The sequence below is a fragment of the Pituophis catenifer genome, unplaced genomic scaffold (genome assembly GCF_029215685.1).
Source record: "Pituophis catenifer annectens isolate HBS135680 unplaced genomic scaffold, rPitCat1.0.hap2 SCAF_101, whole genome shotgun sequence".
NCBI classification, from domain to species: domain Eukaryota; kingdom Metazoa; phylum Chordata; class Lepidosauria; order Squamata; family Colubridae; genus Pituophis; species Pituophis catenifer.
The window spans coordinates 60,489-72,006 of NW_027256981.1; the positions used below are offsets into that span (position 1 = coordinate 60,489).

At 42.7% G+C, this 11,518-nt stretch overlaps 1 protein-coding gene across 1 annotated transcript; it reads right to left on the reverse strand.

The window, feature by feature from the left end:
• Positions 1-2,987: 2,987 nt before the first annotated feature.
• PPP6C (protein phosphatase 6 catalytic subunit) lies at positions 2,988-10,725 on the reverse strand. Its single transcript, XM_070956584.1, has 7 exons — positions 10,358-10,725; positions 8,580-8,675; positions 7,712-7,777; positions 6,543-6,684; positions 5,135-5,214; positions 4,814-5,023; positions 2,988-4,047 (listed from the first exon to the last, which is right to left on the reverse strand). The coding sequence occupies exons 1-7, from the start codon at positions 10,430-10,432 to the stop codon at positions 3,799-3,801; spliced, it is 918 nt and encodes a 305-aa protein (XP_070812685.1). The 5' UTR covers positions 10,433-10,725; the 3' UTR covers positions 2,988-3,798.
• Between the last annotated feature and the right edge of the window lie 793 nt (positions 10,726-11,518).

Sequence of the window (11,518 nt, forward strand, 5' to 3'; positions counted from 1 at the left end):
ACTTTATCTCTTCATCCATCCATCCATCCATCCCTATCTATCTCATTTATCTAACTTTATCTATCTCTCTATCCATCCATCCATCCCTATCTATCTATGTCATTTATCTAACTTTACCTCTTTATCTATCCATCCCTATCTATCTATCTATCTATCTATCTATCTATCTATCTATCTACAGTATCTCTATCTATACAGTATCAATCTCTATCCACAATGTCTTGTCTATCTACAGTATCTATCTATACAGTATCTATATCTATCTATCTGTCATCTATCTACTCACTTCTCTGTATCTACATCCATCCATCCATCTCTATATCATCTATCTAACTTTATCTATCTCTATCCATCCATCCATCCATCCATCTGTATCTATCTATCTACAGTATCTCTATCTATACAGTATTGATCTCTATCCACAATGTCTTGTCTATCTACAGTACCTATCTATACAGTATCTATATCTATCTGTCATCTATCTACTCACTTATCTGTATCTACATCCATCCATCCATCTCTATATCATCTATCTAACTTTATCTATCTCCATCCATCTGTATCTATCTATCTATCTATCTATCTATCTATCTATCTATCTACAGTATCTCTATCTATACAGTATCAATCTCTATCCACAATATCTTGTCTATCTGCAGTATCTATCTATACAGTATCTATATCTATCTGTCTGTCTGTCTGTCCGCCGGGAATTGAGAGGGCCGGATGCCATGATCTTAGTTTTCTTAATTTTCTTAGGAAGCCTGCCACCTTGCAAAAGGTGAGATTTATTATTGAGCTTTTGTTATTTTTATAAAGAACTCTTAAGGCAATGAATAGATCCAATATTGCTTCCTCCTCCTCCTCTTATTTTTCTCACAGCCACCACCCTGTGAGGTGGACTGGGTAGAGAGAAAGAGAGAGTGAGTTGGGAGGACTGTCCCAAAGTCACCCAGCAATCCAAAGTCCCAAAATCAATCAACGGGACTAGAACTCACCATCTCCTAGTCATTGACCCAAAGTTACCCAAGGTAGGTACTAGAACTCACTGTGTCCTGATTTCTAGCCTGGTGCCTTAACCGCTGCACCAGATTGCCTCTGTAACCTTCATCATCTTCCTCCCCACCGTAGGAAATGGGAAGGGTATAAGAAAAGGCAAATATAGGCTTATTTCCACATTACTGCCAAAAAAAAAACAACAACCCCCCAATGTCCATTAAAGCACCAAGGTACAATTTGGCTCAGCTTAGGGGCAAACAGTGAGGTTCGAACACCTCTCGTTTTCAGCCAATGGGAAGAGGCCTGAGAAAAAGCAAGAGATTGGCCGAAGCGCAGGTGGAAGGGCCAATGGGACGACCTGGCTAAGGGCCAATGGAAATCGTGAGGGGCAAGTTGGTGCCACCAATCAGCAGAGAGCGGGTATGGGGCGAGAAGGGTATAAAAGGAGGCTGCGAGCAAGGGAGCTGTCAGACCAGCAGCTGGAAGACGAAGACAGAAGAAGCAGGAGAGGAAGCTAGAAGAAAGAAGGCAGAAGAAGCTGGGAGAAAGAAGGCAGAAGAGAGAGGAAGATAGAAGAAAGAAGGCAGAAGATAGAAGGAGAGGGGAAGATAGAAGGCAGAAGAAGCTGGAAGAAAGAAAGCAGAAGACAGAGGAAGGTAGAAGGCAGAAGAGGAAAATAGAAGAAAGATTTCTGAGGAAGACGAGATATAAAAAAAAGGAGCTGAAGCCGTGTCATTGCAAAGTCACTCAAGTCTGCCTACCAAGCCTTTTTGAAGGCAAAAAAAAAGAGCTTAAAACTAGTTTTCTAGTCCTCATGTTCCTGGGAACCCAAGAATTTCCCTCTAGATGCTGAGCAGAAAAATAAAAACAAAGCGTGACTTTAAACTTTGTGAGGAGAATAAACCAGGCAATTAAGAAAGAAAACTTTGGCTGAAGTTTTTTTTGAAAATTTTGGTGGGAAACCCTCAAAAAAAACCAGGTTGCTGATTTATTAGCCTAAAGGTGGCTGGTGTAGATTTTGTGTCTTGTTTCTCCACTTTAAAAGACATTTTAAATACTAAATGCTTTATTTTGGTTATAAAGTCATTTTTCAAAAATAAATGACTATTGTTGCTCTAATATAATAAGAATATATAAGAATATATTCTTATATATATATAAGAATATATATATATTGCTGTATTTCATGGTTTTCTGAGGGAGAATCTTGGATTTCAAAAGGCGGGTAAGAAACTTGCCTCAGGTTCCTCTATTTCTTCCACAAGTAATGAGACTGGATTATAAAGGGCTCCTGTTTACCGGCAAACAGGATTATTATAAATACATATAAATAAGCACATTAAAACAAACTACTGTTCCCTAAAATGGCAGACAAGATGTCATTTTTACCTCTGCTGAAGTAAAGGAGGCCACCCTTAGGCCAAGGATGCATTACAAAAATAAAAAACTGACATTTGTCAGGTGTTCATGTATCTAATTTTTTTTTCAAAATAGCCAGTCTTTCTGTGATATATTAAAGGCCTCAAGTTGAAAATACAGTTATTAAAAAATTACAACACCATTATGAAACTATTATGAATACTTAAGTGAGATTTCAATTGAGGGGATGTCCACATTTCAAGTTGATATCTAAAAAAAATATTAAACCGGTGCTGCTCGCTCATTTCCACATTGCTAGATTTGAAATGTAAAAGTAAAAAAATCGTATAAACATTATTTCAAGGTGCTGCTAAAACAGATAAAAGAGGCATCACAAATGTCTTTGCTGACTGTTTTAACAATTCCAGTTCCATGTTGAGAAACACATTTTTCATATGGGATCTTAAGATATCTCTCCCAAAATAATTGCTGAGGGCAAAATATTATCTGTAGCAGAAAAACAGGGGTGGAAAAAGCTTCCTCAGTACTTTAGTTCCAAAAGCCCAAATGTATTTATAAAATATCCCTGGAAAAAACTGTGTTCTGTTTTAGTCACATGAAAGCACTCATTCACAACAACGTAAGGTTTTATTTTCAAGTTTAACCTAGAGGCAGGGGTTCAAGATTATCACTTTTATTAAAAATACAAGGTATCTGAGAAAAATCAGAACAGTTATTTTAATGTACAAATTCAAATACCTGTAAAGGGTTTCCCGTTTTCACTTGGAACCCTAAAAATAAAAACAAAAGCTGAAAGAAAGAAAATATATATATAGAGAGGAGGGGCAGTTTTCTAAACCACATATTTATGATTTAAAATATATAAACAAGGTCAGCCCACCTTTACAGCCTAAGGATATGCCCTGAAGTTGGACTAACAAAGTCCCAATATGCACATTAATTTAACTTTGCTGCTGAAATTCCTTAAAAACCTTATTCAAAACAAACCGAAGGAAAAAAAAAATATTCCCAAAGCCAACTCCTGAATGAAATAAAGGAGAATCAGCCTAGTTCTGACGCCTTGCTCTGTTTTTTATTTGATTTTATTTCGAAGGGAAAAGAGTTTTCCCTAAAAACAAAAACAGGGAATCAAAAGCACTAAAAATATATATATATATATATATGTATTTTATATGACAAGTTAAGTGCTCGTGGGACATTTCAAAAGCAACCTTAAAAGAAGCCCTAGAAAAGGGAGGATGGGCGCACGGGAAAAGGCAGATTTAAGAAACGCAACGCTACGGACCATGTACAATACATTGAGATAATTTAAAAATAATAATAATAAAAATTAAAAAGAAAGAAGAAGCATTTCAGCAGCAAAGTGCTCCATAGGATGTACGTCACAAAGAAAAAGGAAGGAGGGCCGGAGGAGGTATTTCAGAGGAAATACGGCGTGGTGGTTCTCGGAGGGATGACGCGCTCGGAATCCGGGACGGCCCGAAAGAGCTTCGGTTCTCTCGTGTTCACGTCTTTAAAGACCATGATTGAGGCGATATTTCCACAGCGGTAGCAGTAGTTCGGAGCAGACCAGACCGTTACCAGCTTCTCGTCAAACATAAATTTATACCCTTCGTGGACCAGCTGGTGAGCCCGGCAGATCAGTTTTAAGTTGTTGATGTGGACAAACTGCCAAAGAGAAGAGAGGAGACTGTAAATATACAGCCCTCACTCAGACTGGGTTTTTCTTTTTTTAATTTTTAATTATTATAACATAAATATAACATTAGAACATTTATATATATTTTGTGCGTTTTATAGACTGAATATTGCCGAGGCCCCACTCAACTGCCATTTTTTTGGCCTCCGTACACCCTGTTTTCGGGTCTTTTCTCAGCCTTTTTCAGGCATTTTTTTGGCCCGTTTTTCGGCCTGAAAAAAGCCTCAAAAACAGTCCCAGAAAAGCCTCCAAAACGGGCCAGAAAAAGCCTCCAAAACAGGCTGAAAAAAGCCTCCAAAACAGCCCAAAAAAGCTTCGAAAATGGGCCAAAAGAAACCCCCAAATTGACCCCTAAAAAACATCCAAAATGGGCCGAAAAAAGCCCCCCAAATGACCCGAAATAAGCCTCAAAAACGGCCCCAAAAAAGCCTTGAAAACGGGCCAAAAAGAGCCTTGAAAATGGGCCCAAAAAGCCTAAAAAACGGGCCGAAAAAAGCCCTGGAAACAGGCCAAAAAAAGACTGGAAAAGGCCCGAAAAATGGTAGGCCAAAAACTTTTTTTTGTTTTTGTTTTTCCCTTCTAAATTTAGGTGTGTCTTATACTCCGAAAAATACAGTTAAGTTCCTTGCTTCCTATCTCAGATAATATTCTGGATGCAAATCAGACAGGCTGCAAGGCTCATAAACCAGAAAGCAGGCAAACACAATATTGGGGTGAATTTTCTCCAGAGTTTACCTCGTTGGTGACTTTAGCACCGAAAAGCCACCCGGCTCCTCGAGGACTAATGGCCCAGGTGTCCACATCTTCTGGATCCGACCACACGAGATCACAGAAAGCCCCCTTGTGAGGAATCTCTTGGTTGCGCTCGATGGTTCGGATCTGATCCAGTGTTTTGATGTCTGGAGAAAGACCTCCGTGCACGCAGAGGATCTGTTCATCTATCAACTTGAGGAAAATAGAATGGGGGGGGGTTACTCTCCCTCGAAAGTCAAAAGCTACCCAGGGGAAGAGGACTGAATCATAAATTATTATTTATTTATTTTTGGAAACACTTACCGCTGCTACCGTGAGCATGTCGAAGACTTTAGTGCAGTATCTCCAAGCATTTGCGTTACCGTATTTTGTTTGGCATTCATCTGTTTGGGAGGTGAGGGGAAGGAGAGAAAATAAAAGACGCCATGTTCTATTATTTATTTTCATTTATATCCTTCCTTCATTTTATATTTATATTTTTCGGAGTATAAGATGCACTTCCCCCCCCCCAAAAGAGGGTGAAAATGTGGGTGCATCTTATACACCGAATGTAGCCCTGCCTACCCCCACCCTTCGGCCTCTGCCTCCCAGTAATTCGCCTCCTTGCAGCAAGCAGCCCGTTTCAGCTTCAGCACAGCCTGATTAGCACAAGCAGCTGATGGTCGATTGGATCGGCCTCCAGGCCATCAGCTGTTTCAGGCTGCAGGGATTGCCATTGCCGCTCATGCCCCATTTGCTGCAAGGAGGCAAATTGCTGGGAGGCGGAGGCATTTTTCCCCCCCTTGTGCTAATCAGGCTGTGCTGAAACTGAAACAGGCTGTTTGCTGTAAGGAGGCAAATTGCTGGGAGGCAGATTTTTTCCCCTTGTTTACCTCCCCCAAAAAGGTAGGTGCATCTTATAGTCCAGAGCGTCTTATACTCCGAAAAATATGGTATATAAAGTTCAAGACGGTGAATGTATTTAATATTCCTTCCTCTTCTTATTTTTCCGTGAGGTAGGCTGGGCCAAAGTCATCCAGGCGGCATTCATGCCTAATTTCGGCTGGGACTATAACTCACCATTTTCTGGTGATTGTCCCAAAGTCACCCACCTGTCTTTCATGGCCAAAACAGGACTAGAACTCACCGTCTCCTGGTGTTTGGCCCAAAGTCACCCAGCCAGTTTTCATGCTTAAGGTAGGACTAGAACTCACCGTCTCCTGATGATTGGCCTAAAGTCACCCAGCCAGTTTTCATGCTTAAGGTAGGACTAGAACTCACCGTCTCCTGGTGATTGGCCTAAAGTCACCCAGCCAGTTTTCATGCTTAAGGTAGGACTAGAACTCACCGTCTCCTGGTAATTGGCCTAAAGTCACCCAGCCAGTTTTCATGCTTAAGGTAGGACTAGAACTCACCGTCTCCTGGTGATTGGCCCAAAGTCGCCCAACCGCTTTCATACCTAAGTTAGGACTAGAATTCATTGTCTCCCGATTTCTAGCCTGGTTTCTAACCTTAACCACGATATCTACTGTTTCTCCATCCCTGAGCATCAGATTGAATTCCACAAACTATGAGACTGGCGCTTGATTTTAGCTGCCAGTGAAAAATGTTTCTATAATCCTTTTTTAAAAAAAAGCCACCAGAAAGGCAAATCAAATCGTAACCGTTTTATGCTGATTTGTAATGGAAAAATTGGTCGCAAGAAGCCCGTGGGGAGCTTCGGGGAACTCACCGTAAAATCCGTAGACTTGGGTTATCTGTCTGCTTTCATGATTCCCACGCAAGAGCGTGATTCGATCCGGCCACTTTGCTTTCAGGGCAAGAAGATAAGTAAAGGTCTCTAGACTGTAATAGCCTCGGTCTACGAAATCACCCTGGAAGACAAAACAAGGGTTTACTATATTTAAGTGGCAAGACTCTGCTCAGGCTGCAATTTCATGAATAGGTAATCGACGTTAGCAGAGTTTGCATTAAACTGAACAGAACATTGTGCTGTAGTTCCCGATGTTCCTAAATCTATGTATTTTTGCTTTTCAATTATTTCTCAATCGTCCTAGGACAGTGATGGCAAACCTTTTTGGCACCGAGTGCCCAAACCGAAACATGCGTGCATGTGGATGTGCCGGAGCACCGGAAACCTGAAAACCAGCTGGCCGGCACGCACATACCTGTTTTTTGGCTGTTTTTCGGGCTGAAAATGGCCCTGAAACAGCCCAAAACTGGCCCTGAAAATGGCCCGAAAAAACAGTGTATTTTTTTTGGCAGTTTTTCAGGCTGTTTTCAGGCCGTTTTCCGGTGCTCCGGTGCCTGCGAAGAGAGGGCTCTGCGTACTACCTCTGGCACATGTGCTATTGGTTCGCCATCACGACCCTAGGATATAAGGTAAAGGTTCCCCTCACACATATGTGTTAATCGTTCCCGACTCTAGGGGGCGTTGCTCATCTCCATTTCAAAGCCACTGTCCGAAGACGTCTCCATGGTCATGTGGCCGGCATGACTCAATGCCAAAGGCGCATGGAACGCTGTTCCCTTCCCACCAAAGGTGATCCCTATTTTCCTACTTGCATTTTTTACCTGCTTTCGAACTGCTAGGTTGGCAGAAGCTGGGACAAGGAACGGGAGCTCACCCCGTTACGCGGCACTAGGGATTCGAACCGCCGACCTTTCGATCGACAAGCTCAGCGTCTTAGCTACTGAGCCACCGCATCCCTATAATATAGGATTATATATTATAATCCTATATTATAGGATTAAACCGTAGGATATAGTGCACATAATTATCCAAATACCTGATCAACAAAACTATGGAGCTGTATTCTCACAACACAAAACCACAAGAGTAATCTTCCCCCCCTTGATATATCGCATGCCAAATTCTGTTTTCTCTACTTTTGTTCATACCATAAATATGTAGTTCGTGTCAGGAACCTGACCTCCAGTTCTGAATAATTCACATAGATCATAAAACTGAAAAGCAAAAAAGAAACAAGTATCCATTGAAATTATTTTGAACTCTTGATGGACTTGTAAATGTGACCCTTTACAAATACTGAAAATGGTCCCGAAAGCCTGACCAAAATAATGATGGGCATGCAGTTAATGACAAGACATCACAATTGCAAGAACTGTTAAAAAGTTTAAAAACTGATCCTAGGGCAATCCGATAGCTGTTGATCCAACAGGAATGTTCCAATTACCTCTTTTTTTCAGTAATGCCTGGCATTGTTTAGGTACCCAAAACGGCAACTCTGAGAAGCAGAAGTGAGCCACGAGTTGAGATTTGCGTAAAATCAAAAACCGTTTGTGAAAATCGTAAGGAAAAACTAACCCGACTGCTAATTAGACATACGTTAAGAGAGGACAGAATGATCATTAGGAAGTGGAAATGTAGAATTAGATGAAAGAAGAAAACAGAATAAGATTGAATTCTCAGAAGGAATTCTCTAGAATTAGCTATAAGTCTCACTCGTCTGATGTACTCTTCTAGCACCCTCTGTTTGAGCTACGGGCCTTGATACTCTTTCAAAAATTACTTAATAGGAACTTTTCTGCTTTACACTTGCAAAAAGAATATTTCTTTTGCCACTACGGCAGTTGAGAAAGGCCATTCTCCTTCTCCTGCCCAAAGCCTGCTCTTTTTCTTCACCCAAGTCCGGCTTTGGCACCAAGCAGTCGTTCCCGTTTCCCCTAAGCTAATTGTTGTACTCTCTTTACAGGTGTCGGAGAAAACAGTGTCAAAGGAGGCAGGGTCCGTAGGAAATTATTCCACCTGTCCATGAATGTCACCACAGACGGTAACAGGGGTAGAAACCGGCTGCACGTTGGATTCTTCCAGGAGCAGGTCACAGACATAATCGCACAATCGCTGGAAAGACAGAACAGGTCAGGGCATGATTCACCTATGTTGCTAACATGACATCAAATTCCCCTTACGGTCCCAAAATGTATTACTTTCATTTCATTTCTGAATGGTCGTCAAAGCCCAAGAAATACACCTGTCACCTCTTTCCCATTCCATTTCTGAGGGGGCTCAGAACTTTGTGCTTTTCTTGCAGGCGTGTCATGACCCAAACTACCAACAGCATCAATGCTAATCAATGCTAGTCTAGCAGCATTGATGAATCTAGCACTGATGATGTTATCTAGTTTGGGTCACAAAATAACCAAGTTCCGACAGCACCAAGGATCCCACAGTCTTCTTCCTCCATGCAAACCCCACTCCCTTCTAGCACTGATGAGATTTCCTAGTTGGGTCATGAAACGTCTATAAGAAATGTGTAAAAGCAAAAAGTTGAGGTTGGAGTGTGTTTTATCTTGTACTGTGCTGGGAAGGGTTGGAAGTCAATACCTCTCTCCCTCCCTCCCTCCTTTTCCTTTCCTTTTCTTCCCCCTTGTATTTCACACCCCCTTTTCCCCGTCCCCTTTCCTGCTCTTAATTTCTTTTTTCTTTTTATATTTTATATTTTATATAATAAAAGCCACTGAGCCACTGCGTCCCATTCCTCTAGTTTTATATCATATATTATTTTATATTATATTATATGTATTATGAAGTGGTGTAGGGTTTCTTGCCTGGGCAGGGGGTTGGACTAGAAGACCTCCAAGGTCCCTTCCAACACTTGTTATTCTATTCTATCCTATTCTATAACCATTTTTAGCCTTGGTGGCGCAGCAGACTAAAGTGCTGTTAAGTAGCACCAGATGCCTGCAATTACTGCGAGTGGAAATCTCACCAGGCTCAAGGTTGACTCAGCCTTCCATCCTTCCGAGGTAGGTAAAATGAGGACCCGGATTGTGGGGGCAATAAACTGACTTTGTATAAAAAAGAACACCGCTTGGGGGGGGCGAAAGCCCTACTAAGCAGGTATATACAAAAGTATGAAGGCTGTTGCTTAACGCATTGTAAGCCGCCCTGAGTCTCCGGAGAAGGGTGGCATATAAATCGAACCAACCAATCAATCAATAAATCAATCAATTTTTTTATTTTATTTTTTGCCCAAACCAAAAAATCATTGTTTCTTTTTATTTATTTATTTATTTTATGTGATTTGTATGCTGCCCTATCTCCGTAGACTCAGGGTGGCTCACAGCAATAAAAACAAACCCAACGAAACCTAAAATACATACAAAATACATAAATGTATAAATATAATTTTAAAACCTATATTAAAACCCATTAAAATAACCAGTTTTAGACTGTTCCTTTCTCCAAATCAGGCAGGTTCAGATTCAACCTGGAAAGGGGACCACCAGGAAATCCCTCCTCCCAGGGTGGGGGGGGGCTGGGGGGCAAATGAACCAGGGGAGTGGGTGGGAAAAAAAATTAAAGGAGGCTCCCAAGGCATCCTGTCAAAGTGGGACTCAATGGGAGCCCATGGAAGAGGGGGAGGGGAGATATGGGGGTATGAAGCCCCCCTCCCCCTTGGCATAGGGGAGACCCCCTTCCTCCTTTCCTTAGGATGTCAATCAGGACCTCCCCCCCCACCCTTCCCCTCCCCTCCTGAGGCCCCTCCCATCTCCCCTCCCCTCCCCCCACCCCAGCCTCACCTTGAGGTCGTTCTCGGGCAGGTACTTGCAGAGCCTGGCTATCTCCACGTACTTATCCAAGTCCAGCGGCGCCATTTTGGGAGAGCGGCTCCGGTATGGGGGAGGGGAGGTGGTGGGGAGGGAAGGGGGAGGGGAGGGAGGCCGAAAGAGGAGGAGGAAGAGAAAGAGAAAGGCAAGAGAGGACCGGACCGGAAGCTGCGAGTCGCACTTCCGGCTTGGGGCCCCCCCCCCACGTCGCGGGGGGAAAGGCGGGAAAGGCGGGTCCTGTCAGGCGACGCAACAGGCTCAGCGGAGGCAGCCGGTGCGAGCGACGTCGCTTTTTTTGTATTTTTTTTTAACCGCCTTCTCTCAGCTCCCGGTCTTCTTCCGGCCGCACCGGAAGTGAGGAAGGCAACTTCCGGTGGGGATTTTGAATCGGATGTGTGTTTCTTTCTGGTCCGCCCCGAGACCGCTTCCGGTTGTCTGCTTCCGGCGTCACTCTTTCTCTCTCTCTCTCTCTCTCTCTCACTCGCCCCGCCCCCGGGAGTTCCATTATGGCGTCCAAACGGCCGCCCTTGCCCCGAGGCATGCTGGGATTTGGAGTCAACAGCTTTTTTTTGCAACTGTTCCTTTTAAAAGAGGCTGTTTGCAAAGAAGCCCAGCGGGCACAGTTCACGCTGGCTGGGGATTAAGGGGCATTGGCGTCCCCAAAAGCCTTTGCCTCTAGTTGTTTGGCAGGAGAGTTTGGAACAAGCCCCCCTTTCAACCGTTCAATAAAAAAAAAATATTTTTTAATATTTTTTGTAAAAAAACGCATCATATTAATATTGTAAAAAACGCATCGTATTGATATTCTTTGCAAAAAAAAAGGAGACCGGAGATTGCATGCATTTATTTATTTATTTATTTATTTTTGCATGCAAAATATAAAACAATATATAAAATATAAAATAAATTTCCCCCCCAAAATTAAAAACGTGAGAAATAAATAAAACGATTATAACCACCAATGTGCAAAGGCGGCTGCAGAGACCCCTTTGATGTTTGGGAGACATCAAAGAGGTCGTTGGGGGGGGAGGGAGGGAGGGAGGTGCCAATTGCCTAGCAACGGCCCGGGGAGGGCGGGGTCTCCATGCAAAAAAAAAAAAAACAAACCACGCCTCTTTTCTCCCCCCCCCCCCC

Coding starts and splice junctions, on each gene's coding strand:
- PPP6C (XM_070956584.1), bottom strand. CDS start 10,432: ATGGCGCCGCTGGACTTGGATAAGTACGTGGAGATAGCCAGGCTCTGC. Junction 6,685..7,711: donor ACACGAACTACATATTTATG/GTATGAACAAAA, acceptor TTTGTCTTCCAG/GGTGATTTCGTAGACCGAGG. Junction 5,215..6,542: donor CCAAGTCTACGGATTTTACG/GTGAGTTCCCCG, acceptor CCTCCCAAACAG/ATGAATGCCAAACAAAATAC.